This window comes from Armigeres subalbatus, chromosome 3 (genome assembly GCF_024139115.2).
Source record: "Armigeres subalbatus isolate Guangzhou_Male chromosome 3, GZ_Asu_2, whole genome shotgun sequence".
NCBI lineage: Eukaryota > Metazoa > Arthropoda > Insecta > Diptera > Culicidae > Armigeres > Armigeres subalbatus.
This window is the reverse complement of record NC_085141.1, coordinates 113,805,298-113,819,285: the sequence shown is the minus strand read 5'-3', so window position 1 is coordinate 113,819,285 and position 13,988 is coordinate 113,805,298. Positions and strand designations below refer to the sequence as shown.

The 13,988-nt window shown below is 40.8% G+C and overlaps 1 protein-coding gene across 1 annotated transcript; it reads right to left on the bottom strand.

Annotated features, from left to right (window-relative positions):
- Nucleotides 1-1,412: 1,412 nt before the first annotated feature.
- LOC134225012 (uncharacterized) lies at nt 1,413-2,262 on the bottom strand. The gene is made up of 2 exons (XM_062704746.1): nt 1,772-2,262; nt 1,413-1,702 (listed from the first exon to the last, which is right to left on the bottom strand). The coding sequence occupies exons 1-2, from the start codon at nt 2,251-2,253 to the stop codon at nt 1,540-1,542; spliced, it is 645 nt and encodes a 214-aa protein (XP_062560730.1). The 5' UTR covers nt 2,254-2,262; the 3' UTR covers nt 1,413-1,539.
- Between the last annotated feature and the right edge of the window lie 11,726 nt (nt 2,263-13,988).

Genomic DNA, 13,988 nt, shown 5'->3' with positions numbered 1-13,988 from the left:
CTACTTCTTCCTCTTTTTCGGCGGATTGCCGGCGTCATCAAGCGGCAACGGCGAGAACACGTTGCTCTGCAAAAGCTGCTTGGAGGGGTTACCCGCGCCTCCAAGAGCAGTGCGCTTAGGCACTTTTCCAGCGACCGAATCGGCCACCGAGTCTCCCATGACGGGTCCGGGAGAAAATAACGCCAACGCGACAAGCGAAAACGTCAACAGCGAAAGAACGAGAAAAAACACTTCGAAAAAATGCGCGAGCAAAAAACATGTCCGTACGTGTTGCTGTCTCGAACTGGAATGAGATGGGTGACCCAATTTTTTAAAATCTTTTATTTATTTTTGTTGCATTTACATCCATACAGATCACAAAGGGGCGGGGCTAACGGGCTTAATTTATTAAATACAATAAAGCTGCTGTTCGGCGTGCACTAGCCATTTTGATCGAGATTCCACAAAGAGCGGTTCGACATTCGATGCAGCGAAGCGGACACAGTAGCGTGGCGTGGGTGGCAGTGGCAATGCGGAAAATTTATTCAAAATTTTGGAGGCTTAGCGAAAAATCATCAAGTGGCGGTCGGACAGTTTTAACAACTATTCAACTTCTTGATTCAGTTGACCTCCGAGCAGTTTGCTCAATGTTAATAAAACGACACAAATTATTATGGCAAATATAATCAATTTTGAATAGCTACGTAGTCCTACGTCACCTTTGCGTGGATTCTTTTTCGCAAATTTCATATAAATTTGTCCATTTCGAAACATGTGCTGTGCATATGCACAGCCAAGATATTTAACAAAAACATATTTTCTTACGGCCGAGTTGCCGAATAACATGCGATTAATTGTTCTTGTTTAATGTTTATTCAATTTGGTTCAATGGATTACAAAAGGCATGGATCATAAACAAAAAAGATAATAGCCGTTTGGGTATGCGTGACAACATCAAGGCCTTAACCCCAGGGGATTTTTGAATAAACTGTAAAAGAACAATTGTTGAACGCTCATCCGATTGAATTCTATGGATCGCAATCGAAAAAGGCTAAAAGCTCCCAAGGAGCTGAAAGCCTATACTTCAGGTAATCTTTGGTTGAACTGGGATGCAACAATAGTTGTTGGTGTATCCATTTTTTGTATGGATCATAAGGGTATCAGTCATTTTTTTTAAGATATTAGAGACTTCTGGCTATGTGTGTAGAACTTAAGTCATGTTCTCCAGGGAATTCTTGGATGACTCTTTGAATCAAAAAGGGCATAAACTATTTGTAAAACAAGAAAACCTTTTTTTTGCTACGCGTGTAGACCGTAAGACCCATACTTCAGGGAATTCTTGGATGACCTGAAACTGAACAGTCGTTGAAAACATCAACAGTCAATAAATCAAGTTTATACCTTAAATCTTTTCAATAGGAAATAACGCTTTATTAAATTTCATAATGTTCGACGGTTTGGTTTATTCGGGTCAATGTTTCATACATTTGGTTATGCGTATAGAAAAAGCTCTGGCATACAATTGTTTACTCGAAGAATCATTCTATTCAACCAGTCCAATCAAAAATCAATTTCTGTTAAAGGAGTTACAATAGAACTAAGTGTATCAAGCAGACCATGGCCATGTGGACATTCTTTGTACATTGCAGAGCAACTTACTCCATTCGCTCCATACTTCCGAGCCATATGGTACTCCTCGTCAAGTTTATCTTCTTCGCTTGGTCTACAATTTAACAAACACATTTTAGGCACTCAATTATTCAATTCGATTCACAGTTGCTTTACTACTTACGTGAAAACCAAATCTATCAGTTCCCCAAGCAATCCATTATGCGCCAACGGTGCATCAGCCAGATCACAAATTGTCCTCATTATACATTTTCGCCCGTTTTTTCCTTGCGAGTCCAAGAGATTTTCCAATACGCGATACAACTGCGGTCGGCTATTGTCCTCGAAGTCGTTGTTCAAGCGAACCTTAAAATAGTCCTCCGGGACCGGCCAAATGATATCTTGCAGCAGTCGATAGTTGGCCTGAAGATTCACGCCTCCGTTCAAACCCCTCTTCAGTTTGTGATTGAACGCGACCGGAATGGCCACACCGACAATCGTTTTCAATAGACCTCCACTGACGGGGAAGGACAGAAATCGCTTTTGGCGCGAAATGGAATCACATTGCATCAGTGGTGAATCCGGTTCGTTACAGTCCGCACTACATGTCGAGACAAGAAACGCCACGACCAAGAGTACGGGGATGATTTGCGATGAGAAGCACATTCCGTGGGTATTTTATTTGTCAACGTTCAGAAGCAGAGTGATTTCGAAGGGAGGCCAGCTGATATATGTATTCAGTTAACGTCATGTCACACTTCAGTTCCTTCAGATTTTTCACGCGCTCTTGCAAATAGTGCATGTATTTGACATGAGATACAGTCAATTCCATTATTGAACGAAACCATCTATCCAATAGATGAACTGAATGAATAATAGGGTGAAAATAACATCAATCGAATGTTGATACAAACTTCATCCCACGTTTTTCTTGGTTCACATTATCAAAACACTGAATCTCGTACAAAACTTACTTTAGTTGAAACTCGTCAAAAGTGGTTCCTGTAAAATTTTGTGAAATTAGTTGTAATTTTCATTCATAAAATAATTTTGACAAAACGAATACAGGAGAAAACCAGAAAAGCATTCAAAGACGCCTTATCAATGGTGTACGCTTTATGATGGAATTGACTATATTTATTTCGTCTGTGTTTGTTGGTCTCATTTCGCGAACTCAATTAACTGATAAATTTGAACTGTCATCTTGGTAATCAGAAAGTTTATACATTTGAAGTTCGTATTAGGCATGAGCCTATTATGAACTTCAAAGGTATAATCGTTCTCTTTCTCTACCTTGTGCTAATTGATATCTCCCGGAATAGACGCCTCTTTGTTTTACCATTTATATCGGTTCTTTAGCAGATGACAGTGCAAAAATACCTTAGACGATTGCATTTCGGGATATGGGCGTACATTTTATTGTAAGCAAATTTTGTTTGATCGATTCCGTCGAATGCAAGCATTGTTTTCCAAAACTAGATCCCGTATTTGATGGAAGAAAGCTTGATTTGTTGGATATATTCCTTCGTTTCTACAGAAAATACTTGCTTTAGCCGGATTTTGCTTTCCAATGTTTTGTTTGCAAAATCATGTGCGCCCAAATCATGAAGTGGTCCCGATTTGTAAATGCTGTAAGGAATAAGCGAAGGCAAATGGATAATTAGTCGCTCTGCAAAATTCAAATCAAAACGTTTATGTTCAAGTCTGATAAGGAAACATCCATTAGGTACGTTAGGCAAAAATTAGCTTATAGCTTTGATTCTTTGCAGGTACACATTGTGATTACCAAACGGCTAAGAGCAACAAATATGCCTAAATATACCATTTGTCATTTGCCAATTGAATCTGTCACTGTTATGTCAACTGTTTGTCAAGATTTTCGGCCTCGTCGACCCATCCTACTCTGTTGTGCCGTTGAGAGTGATTTTACAATCGTTAGCCGAACTTAGAGTGAGTGAGCCTCTACCGTCTGCTCTTGAGGGATTATTACGCTGAACACGTGGACGCTCGTTCCACGATCTATCTGGCAGCCGTGATGGAGTACCTGTTAGAGGAAAGGCTCGAGATCGTTGGAGAAGCCACCACCTGTATAAGAAGTTGAGCAAGCTGCTTGCTGGCGTTAACATCGTCCAGCGTGTTGTCCTGCTCAACATACAAGCAGTCCAGTTGCCTGAAAAGGCCGGGAAGAAATTGGCCGCCGTCTTGCTAATAAAACCTGAACAGAAACCGTCCATCGAAAACTTAAACAAATGGTCAGTTAATACTGAGATTTTGAAAAGAACGAAATATCAAAGTGGTTAGTAAGAACAGGACCATTTGAGCAGAAACCTCTATTCCCATCCGCAGCGTTTATTATTTTGACGCATTTCAATCGAGTTTTTTGTTTTTTAGCACATGGTTTAGATATACCATAGCTTCAAATTGGTATGTAAACAATCGAGTCATTTGGTTGGAATGCGGAAAAATTATAAACGTTTCAGACGGCGAAAGGTGCTTCATAAATGGTCCTTCTTTCCTTAATACACAGACATTTAATTACAAATGACATCCATTACATTCAGCAACGGGTAATACGCGTGTAAATCAAGCCGGGACTCGGGAGGAACATGATCGATGAAGAGAGAGATTTTTCTCGGTCGCCTTAAGGCTGGATCACAATAGCGCGTTGCGCGTTGACGTGTTATTTTGAAAATTTTATTTAGTTTTAAGTCTGATCCATTCATAATTTATAATCCAATGTCAAGTGGTTGTCTTAAGACTTTATTGGTGATCGCCAAGAAATTTAAAAATCACATTTTTATTGGGATTTCACTTGGAAATCAATAAGTAATTCTTTAGGAAACTATTCCAGAAAATTCTCCAGGAATTCCGCCAGCAACTGTTCCTGGAATTCCTCCGAAATTCTTTCAAAAGCGAATTCTTCCTGGATTTCATGGTAGAATTATTTTTGCAATTCCTAAAGAATAATCTTCAAAAATTCCTTCAGGAATTTCTTTAGCAATTCCTCCAGGAATTCGCCTTCTTCCAGGTATTTTTGCGGGAAATCCTTCACGTACTTCTCCAAGAATTTCTTCAGAACTTCCTTATGGGAATTCCTCAGGAAATTTTTCTGGGAGTTTCTCCGATAACTCCTTCAGGAGTTTTTCCAATAATTCCTCCAGGAACTCGTCCGGGAGCTCCTGAGGGATATCTGACAGGAATTTCTCGGGGAATTCATCCAGGTATTTTTCCAGAAATTTCTTCTGGGATTTCGAAAAATTCCTCTAGAAATTCGTTAGGGAATTCCTTCAGGGTTTCGTTCTGGAAATATTTTGGCACTTCCTCCAAACCCAGATTTCCTCCGAAAATTGCTTATGGATATTTCAAGGAATTTCTCCAGGTAGTTTTCCTGGAATTTTTCCATGTATTTGTCTAGGAATTTGGTCAGGAAATCCTTCAGGATTTCCTTGGGAAAATCCTTCAGATGAAAACTCCTCCAGATATATTCCGGGAAATCCTCCTGGAGTTTCTCCATGACGTCATTCAAGAATTCGTTCAGTATTTCATTCGGGAATTCGTTTGTAAACACCTCCATGATATCTTCCAGGCCATTCCTTCAAGAATGCATCCGGAAATTCCTTTAGGAATACATCAGGGATATCCTATAGGAATTCCTTCAAGAATTAATCAGAGAAATCCTCCAGGACTTCCAGCGAGATTTGTTCCTTGAGTTCCCGCGAGAATTCTTTCAGGAATTTCTTTTGAAAGTTCCTCCTAAAACTTCTCCAGGAGTTGTTCAGAAAATTCCTTCGAGAATTCCTGCGGAAATTCGTTCGGAAAATCTTCCGCGAGTCCCGCCAGGAATTCATCCGGGAGTTCTTCCCTTAGATTCTCGTAAAGTTCGTCCAGAAATTCCTCCGGGTGTTCCTTCGAGAATTCCTCAGGGAGTTCCTCCGGTAGTTCCACCGGGTTTTCCTCTGGAAACTAATTGGAGCTTTCTTTTAGAAATTCCTTTAGGCCTTCTTCAGAAGTTCATCTAGAAATTCCTAAAGAAGTTCCTCCAATCATGGGCTCTATTCCCAGCTCCCCCATTAAACTCTCGTCAATCGTCAAAACAGAATAATTCATCATCATGGACTCATGATATGGACGAACGAACGGGCGATGATGTAGATGTGTAATCTAAAAATAGATTCGATGTACATTCTATGAGACAAGAATACACTCAACCCGTAAAAAGACGTCACTTATTGGGGGGATGTAAACCGAATGTAACCGTAACAAGAATTTTTGCTAAAATTTCTAAATTCACTTAATTTATTGAATGTGAGGATACTTTCAAATACATTCACTTACGTCTTACATGAGGTATTGTTAGATCTCTCCAAATCCAGGAGATGTTATAAGATCTCCAAATTGTCCTGGAGTTTGAATCAAATGGTCTACAGAATCAACCAAAGCCTCCACGATGTCCTCAGCCTCGGTGTCAACCCAATTTTGTCTTCTGAGTATTGGTCTTTTTCTAACGTCTCAAATACAGGCATATTCGATATTGTAAGATCTCCAAAATGTCCTGGAGTTTAAATCAAATGGTCTATCGAATCAACCAAAGCCTTCATGATGTCCTAGGCCGTGGTATCAACTAAATAATGTTCTCTGAGTATTTGTCTTTCACTTGCGTCCCAAAACAAGACATATAAGGTGTTGTAATATCTCCAAATTGTCCTGGAGTTTGAATCAAATGGTATAATGAATCAACCAAGGCTTCCATGGTGCCCAAAGCCGCGGTATCAACCCAATTATGTCCTCCGATTATTTGTCTTTCACTTACGTCTCAAATACAGGCATATGATATGTTTTAAGATCTCCAAATTGTTCTGGAGTTTGAATCAAATGTTCTGCCGAATCAAACAAGGCTTTTACGATGTCCCCAGCCGCGGTGTCAACCCAATTTTGTCTTCTGAGCATTGGTCTTTTACTAACGTCTCAAATACAGGTATATGAGATGCTCTAAGATCTCCGAATTGGAGATTTGGAGATCTTACTACATCTCATATGTCTGGATTTGAGACGCAAGTGAAAAAAAAATACTTGGAGGACATAATTGGGTGGTTACCGTGGCTGGAAACATCGTGGAAGACTTGGTTGTTTCGGTGGAACATTTGATTCAAACTCAAGGGCAATTTGGAGATCTTAGAACAACTCATATGCCTACATTTGAGACGCAAGTGACTCACGTTCAGCCACCGAACAAACTGATTGTCAATTGCAATATCAACAAGGAACAGGCAAAACATGTTTGTGATTTCAAATGTCTTTTCATGCACCTATTTGAAGCATGCAAATAAACGTAACATTCAATCGATCTCACTGTTCTCTCAAATCGAAATAAATTTAAACTGTGCTTGCTTGTAAAATTCAGCTAAATTAAACTAAATATCGAATGCTACTTCGTTTGATGAGATAGCTGCAATTTTACACGTCGTTGAATTTTCAAAACTATTTGCTGTGCAATCACCAAAGATTTGATTCGTCAAGCTCTTTCAAACTATGTTATGCCGTTCTGGGAATTCACCAAAGTTCTAAAATCCAACCCCTTGCCCATTCCATCGTTGATCCCAGTAGACAACAATGGCTCTAAAGATCGCTTGATATCTCCTGCAGAGAAGGTCACCGAAATAGGTCGTCACTTCGGCAGCTCACACCATCTTAGACAGAACATCATAACGACTTCTCGGATAATTTCAGATGACGAATTGACGGCCTATATCAAATCATCGAAAAGCATGAAGGCCCCAGGCTTCGACGGTATCCTGAACTTAAAACAAACACATAAGCTCTCCATTGTTCGAGCATTTCTCGCGGTTCTTTATTGAATATCTACAGGGGATGGACAAAATAATTAGGATAGGCAAATTTTGGGTAAAATTAGATGTGTTGTAACTACCTTAGTTATCATCCGATTTTGACAATTCAGGCATGCCTGAACTAGAAAATTAATGCAGTTTGACGGTATGTCCATGGAACCGACTATGGCCACCGGATTCCGGAGATATTCCGGGGTTTTCGGAGGTAGGTTCAAACCGTAAATTTGAGGTGGATATTAGGAGAAGTTGTGGTTAAAAATTGAATAATATTAGTAACCACAAATAAAGTAGGGCTCTTGCTGATTGGAACCATATATTGAGATTTGGAATCGGACCAGAATCAAGTGAGATATGGCCATTTCTTTATAATCGGTTCCGATCTATACTTATCAAAGGTGTCAGGCCACAACTTCATTTGAATCTCGCTTTTTGATAGATCGTCCACTATGATTTTATTCTAGAAGGCCTCTAATGTGTCAAGAATGAAAAACCAATTGAATAAACGGATCCTGGAGTCGCTGGGATGTCCCCGGGGAACCTGTGAATGGGGACATTTAGGTTTTAGCACCAAAATCAGTCATTCGACGGCTCTTTTTTCATGGTTTTCGATCAGGAAGCGAAGTATGAATAAAAAATGGTCAATTTACGGTTCTGATCGCTTCCAAGACCTACGGATTAGCCCCGGGGGAACCTGTGGAAGGGGACATTTTAGTTTTACCACCAAAACCAGTCGTTCGACGGCTCTTTTTTCATGGTTTTCGATCAGGAAGCAAAGTATGAATATAAAATGGTCCATTGACGGCTCTGACCGCTTCCAGGATCTACGGATTGGCCCCAGGGAACCTGTGGAAGGGGACATTTAAGTTTTAGCACCAAAACCAGTCGTTCGACGGCTCTTTTTTCATGGTTTTCGATCAGGAAGCGAAGTATGAATATAAAATGGTCAATTGACGGTTCTGACCGCTTCCAGGACCTACGGATTGGCCCGGGGGAACCTGTGGAAGGGGACATTTAAGTTTTAGCACCAAAACCAGTCATTCGAAGGCTCTTCTTTCATGGTTTGCGATCAGGAAGCGAAGTATGAATATAAAATGGTCCATTGACGGCTCTGACCGATTCCAGGATCTACGGATTGGCCCCGAGGAATCTGTGGAAAGGAACATATAAGTTTTATCACTAAAATCAGTTATTCGAAGGCTCTTTTTTATAGGTTTTCGATCAGGAAGCAAAGTATAAATATAAAAGGACCATTGACAGCTTTGACCGCTTCCAGGACCTTTTGGTTACCCCCGAGGAACCTCTGGAAGGGGACATTTTAGTTTTTACACCAAAATCAATCATTCGACAGCTCTTCTTTAATATAAGCAACGTATGAATATAAAATTAACCATTGATGACTCTGACCGCTCTCAGGACCTACAGATTCCCCCCGGAAAACCAGTGGAAAGAAACATTTAAGTTGCAGCACCAAAACCAATAACTCGACGGCTTTTTTTCGTGATTTTTTATCAGAAAGCGAAGTATTAGTATAAATTGGACCATTAATGGATCTGACCGCTTCCAGGACTTACGGATTGCCCCCGTGGAATTGTGGAAGGTGACATTTTAGTTTTAGCACAAAAACCAATCATTGGACGGCTCTTTTTTCATGGATTTCAATCAGAATGTGAAGTATGAACAAGAAATGGACCATTGACGGCTTTGACCGTTTTGTGGACCTACGGATTTCTCACGGGGAAGCTGCCTACTTCATACTTCGCTTCCTGTCCCAAAGCCATGATAAAAGAGCCGTTGTATGACTAGATTTGGTGCTAAAACTAAAATGTCCCCTTGCACAGGTTTCCTGGGCCAATCTGTAGGTCCAGAAAGCGGTCAGAGCCCTCAATGGTCCCTTTTATATTCATTTCTCGATTCCTAATCGAAACCACTAGAAAAGAGCCGTCGAATGACTGGTTATGATGCATACAATAAAATGTCCCCTTACACGAATTCTCCAGGAGCAATCCGTGGGTCTTGGAAGCGGTCAGAGTTGTCAATTGACCATTTTATATTCATACTTCGCTTCCTGATCGAAAATCGAATGACTGGTTTTAGTGCTAAAACTAAAATGTCCTCATTCACAGGTTCCACGGGGGTAGGTCCTGGAAGCGGTCAGAGCCGTCAATGGTCATTTTCAATTCATATTTCGCTTCCTGGTTGAAATCCATGAAAACAGAGCCTTCGAACGACTGGGTTTGGTGCTAAAACTAAATTGACCCCTTCCACAGGTTCCCCGGGACCAATCCATAGACCCTGGAAAAGGTCAGAGCCGACAATGGACCATTCTATATTCATACTTTGCTTCCTGATCGAAAACCATGAAAAAAGACCCGTCAGATGACTGGTTTTGGTGCTAAAAATAAAATGTTCTCTTCCACAGGTTCCTCGGAGGCAACCAATAGATTCTGGAAGCAATCAGAGCCGCCAATGGACCATATTATATTCATACTTCGCTTCCTGATCGAAAATCATCAAAAAAGAGCCGTCGAATCACTGGCTTTGGTGGTAAAACTAAAATGTCCCTTTCCACAGGTTCCCCGGGGCCAATCCGTAGGTCTTGAAAGCGGTCAGAGCCGTCAATGGATTATTTTATATTCATGCTTCGCTTCCTGATCAAAAACCTTTAAAAAAAAGCCTTCGAATGACTGGTTTTGGTGCTAAACCTAAAATGTCACCTTCCACAGGTTCCCCCGGGAACAATCCGTAGATCCTGGAAGCGGTCAGAGCCGCCAATGGACCATTTTATATTCATACTTCGCTTCCTGATCGGAAACCATGAAAAAAGAGCCTTCGAATGACTGGTTTTGGTGCTAAAACTTAAATGTCCCCTTCCACAGGTTCCCCCGGGCCAATCCGTAGGTCATGGAAGCGGTCAGAACCGTCAATTGACCATTTTATATTCATACTTTGCTTCCTGATCGAAAACCATGAAAAAAGAGCCGTCGAACGACTGGTTTTGGTGGTATAACTAAAATGTCCCCTTCCACAGGTTCCCCGGGGCCAATCCGTAGATTCTGGAATCGGTCAGAGCCGTCAATGGATCATTTTATATTCATACTTCGCTTCATGATCGGAAACCATGAAAAAAGAGCCTTCAAATTACTGGTTTTGGTGTTAAAACTTAAATGTCCCCTTCCACAGGTTCCCTCGGACCAATCCGTAGGTCATGGAAGCGGTCAGAATCGTCAATTGACCATTTTATATTCATACTTCGCTTCCTGATCGAAAACCATGAAAAAAGAGCCGTCGAACTACTGATTTTTTTGGTAAAACTAAAATGTCCCCTTCCACAGGTTCCCCGGGGCCAATCCGTAGATCCTGGAAGCGGTCAGAGCCGTCAATGGACCATTTTATATTCATACTTCGCTTCCTGATCGGATACCATGAAAAAAGAGCCGTCGAACGACTGGTTTTGGTGCTAAAACTTAAATGTCCCCTTCCACAGGTTCCCCCGGGCCAATCCGTAGATCCTGGAAGCGGTCAGAACCGTCAATTGACCATTTTATATTCATACTTCGCTTCCTGATCGAAAACCATGAAAAAAGAGCCGTCGAATGACTGATTTTTTTGGTAAAACTAAAATGTCCCCTTCCACAGGTTCCCCGGGGCCAATCTGTAGATCCTGGAAGCGGTCAGAGCCGTCAATGGACCATTTTATATTCATACTTCGCTTCCTGATCGGAAACCATGAAAAAAGAGCCGTCGAATGACTGGTTTTGGTGCTAAAACTTAAATGTCCCCTTCCACAGGTTCCCCGGGGCCAATCCGTAGATCCTGGAAGCGGTCAGAGCCGTCAATGGACCATTTTATATTCATACTTCGCTTCCTGATCGGAAACCATGAAAAAAGAGCCGTCGAATGACTGGTTTTGGTGCTAAAACTTAAATGTCCCCTTCCACAGGTTCCCCGGGGCCAATCCGTAGATCCTGGAAGCGGTCAGAGCCGTCAATGGACCATTTTATATTCATACTTCGCTTCCTGATCGAAAACCATGAAAAAAGAGCCGTCGAACGACTGGTTTTGGTGCTAAAACTTAAATGTCCCCATTCACAGGTTCCCCGGGGACATCCCAGCGACTCCAGATTCCGTTTATTCAATTGGTTTTTCATTCTTGACACATTAGAGGCCTTCTAGAATAAAACCATAGTGGACGATCTATCAAAAAGCGAGATTCAAATGAAGTTGTGGCCTGACCCCTTTGATAAGTATCGATCGGAACCGATTATAAAGAAATGGCCATATCTCACTTGATTCTGGTCCGATTCCAAATATCAATATATGGTTCCAATCAGCAAGAGCCCTACTTTATTTGTGGTTACTAATATTATTCAATTTTTAACCACAACTTTTCCTAATATCCACCTCAAATTTAAGGCTTTGAACCTACCTCCGAAAACCCCGGAATATCTCCGGAATCCGGTGGCCATAGTCGGTTCCATGGACATACTGTCAAACTGCATTAATTTTCTAGTTCAGGCATGCCTGAATTGTCAAAATCGGATGATAACTAAGGTAGTTACAACACATCTAATTTTACCCAAAATTTGCCTATCCTAATTATTTTGTCCATCCCCTGTACGTCTAAGCTACTTCCCATCATCCTAGAAGTCAGTCAAAGCCATCCCCATCCAGAAGCCTAGGAAGGATCCTCCTCTCCCAAAAGTTTTCGTCTCATCAGCCTTCTCTCAGGATTATCTAAGCTGTATGGAAGGCAATTCACCGACGGCTACTTGAGTCTGCCGAAACCTACAACATCTTCCTCGAGGAACAGTTTGATTTCAGGCGCGGTCGATCAACCGTGCACCAACTTACTCCAGTTACCAACGTTCTCAGACAGAACAAGCTTGTTTCAAAAACCTGCCATGGCCTTACTCGATGCCGCTAAAGCGTTCAACAATATTTGACATGATGTACAAACTACAACGCTACAATCTTTCCAGCTATCTGGTGAAAATCATCAGCAACTATTTGTCGGTCAGGACATTCCGGGTCTCAATCAGCAGAGTGAGTTCTGATGCGCACGACATTATTACAGGCGTCCCTCAGGACAGTACCCTCGGGTTGCTCAACCTCCGCCTGAAAATAAGCTTGCACGAACACGACATGCCGTTCTGGGATTGCGGCACAAAAACTCATCACCTCAAGCTCCGGAGGGTTGAAAAAAAAAAAGCAGGCAATCCGCGATTTGTTTCTCAGCTGTATACTTTTATCATCTTTTTTTTTTTGTTAATTGTAAATACTGTAGTGTAAATAAAATAGTAGTTAGTTAGTAAATTTAAATAAAAGCCTACGGATATTCAAGGACATATTGCTTAATAAAACTAAAATTTAAAATAATTAAAATAAATAAATAACCTAAAAATTTGTTTATTACACAAAACTCAAGTTGAAGCGCCAAGTCGACCCAACACTTGATTGGTAGAATTATTGTAGAAATTTAAAAAATATTTGATTAAAATTTAAGTTTACTACTACTATATTCTTTCATACACTAAAATACTGTCTAAAAAGGGAATTGTGAAGGAATGAAGCGATTTGCATAGGAAGACTGGGATTGCCAACTTCCTATTATTAACATTTCGTAGATAAAGGGCGAGCTCTTCTCCCCATCTCTTATGTCAATCTGGAAAATAAAGGCTTGATTATATTATTGTTTGAATAAACTTTCTTCTGAAAGAAGATTTTCTTTTCGTCCCGTTGACTTCGCATAAGCGTTTTTAATTACCCAAGCAACACCTCTTGTTTCTCAGTGAGTAACAACAACTGTGGTGTGACTTACTAAAGGTCTGACTTATGCACAACGCGGCGTATTTGGAACTCCTTTGTGACACAAAAAGCGCAAGAGGTGGAGCCCATTTGCAACATCTTGCGGCTACAATGAAAATAAAAACACAAAAACCAACCGGGAATCGAACCATGGACCTTGAGATCTGCAACCTTCTACTATTACCATCACACCAACAATTCTATTTGGAGATTCTGCTACAAGTGTACTACATAAACAACAAAGTCATTTGTAACTTCATTGTACCTTATACGGAACATGCAGGGGACTGTCAAAAATAAAATACTGCTCAGCTGAACTCAAAGTGTTTTGCAACATATCAGAAACATTGTTGTAACAGCAATGAACCGAAGTGTTATTAATTCTGCAACTTATCTGTTTTGTTTCTGATATGAAAAACATCGAATTTTTAAACCACCCAAGAAGTCAGATGGGTAGAATATTGCAACGCCACTTAAACGGAAATGATACATTGTGATTTTGTGAAACTGGGAAGTGGTTTTAATGTGACTCGAAGTATTGCCAGTGTCTTCAATGCAATTTATTAGGAACAAACACCTATTTGAAAGATGTTGCGCGTGCTGCTTGGGTATGGAACCACCGCATCCATTTTTGGCCCTTCATACAGGAGTTAGATGAAATACAACCGATAATTTAAAAACAGGATCAAGTCATTTGTCAAATATGGCCAATGCTAAGGCAGGTGCCATGCTACAATAGATGGTAGTGTG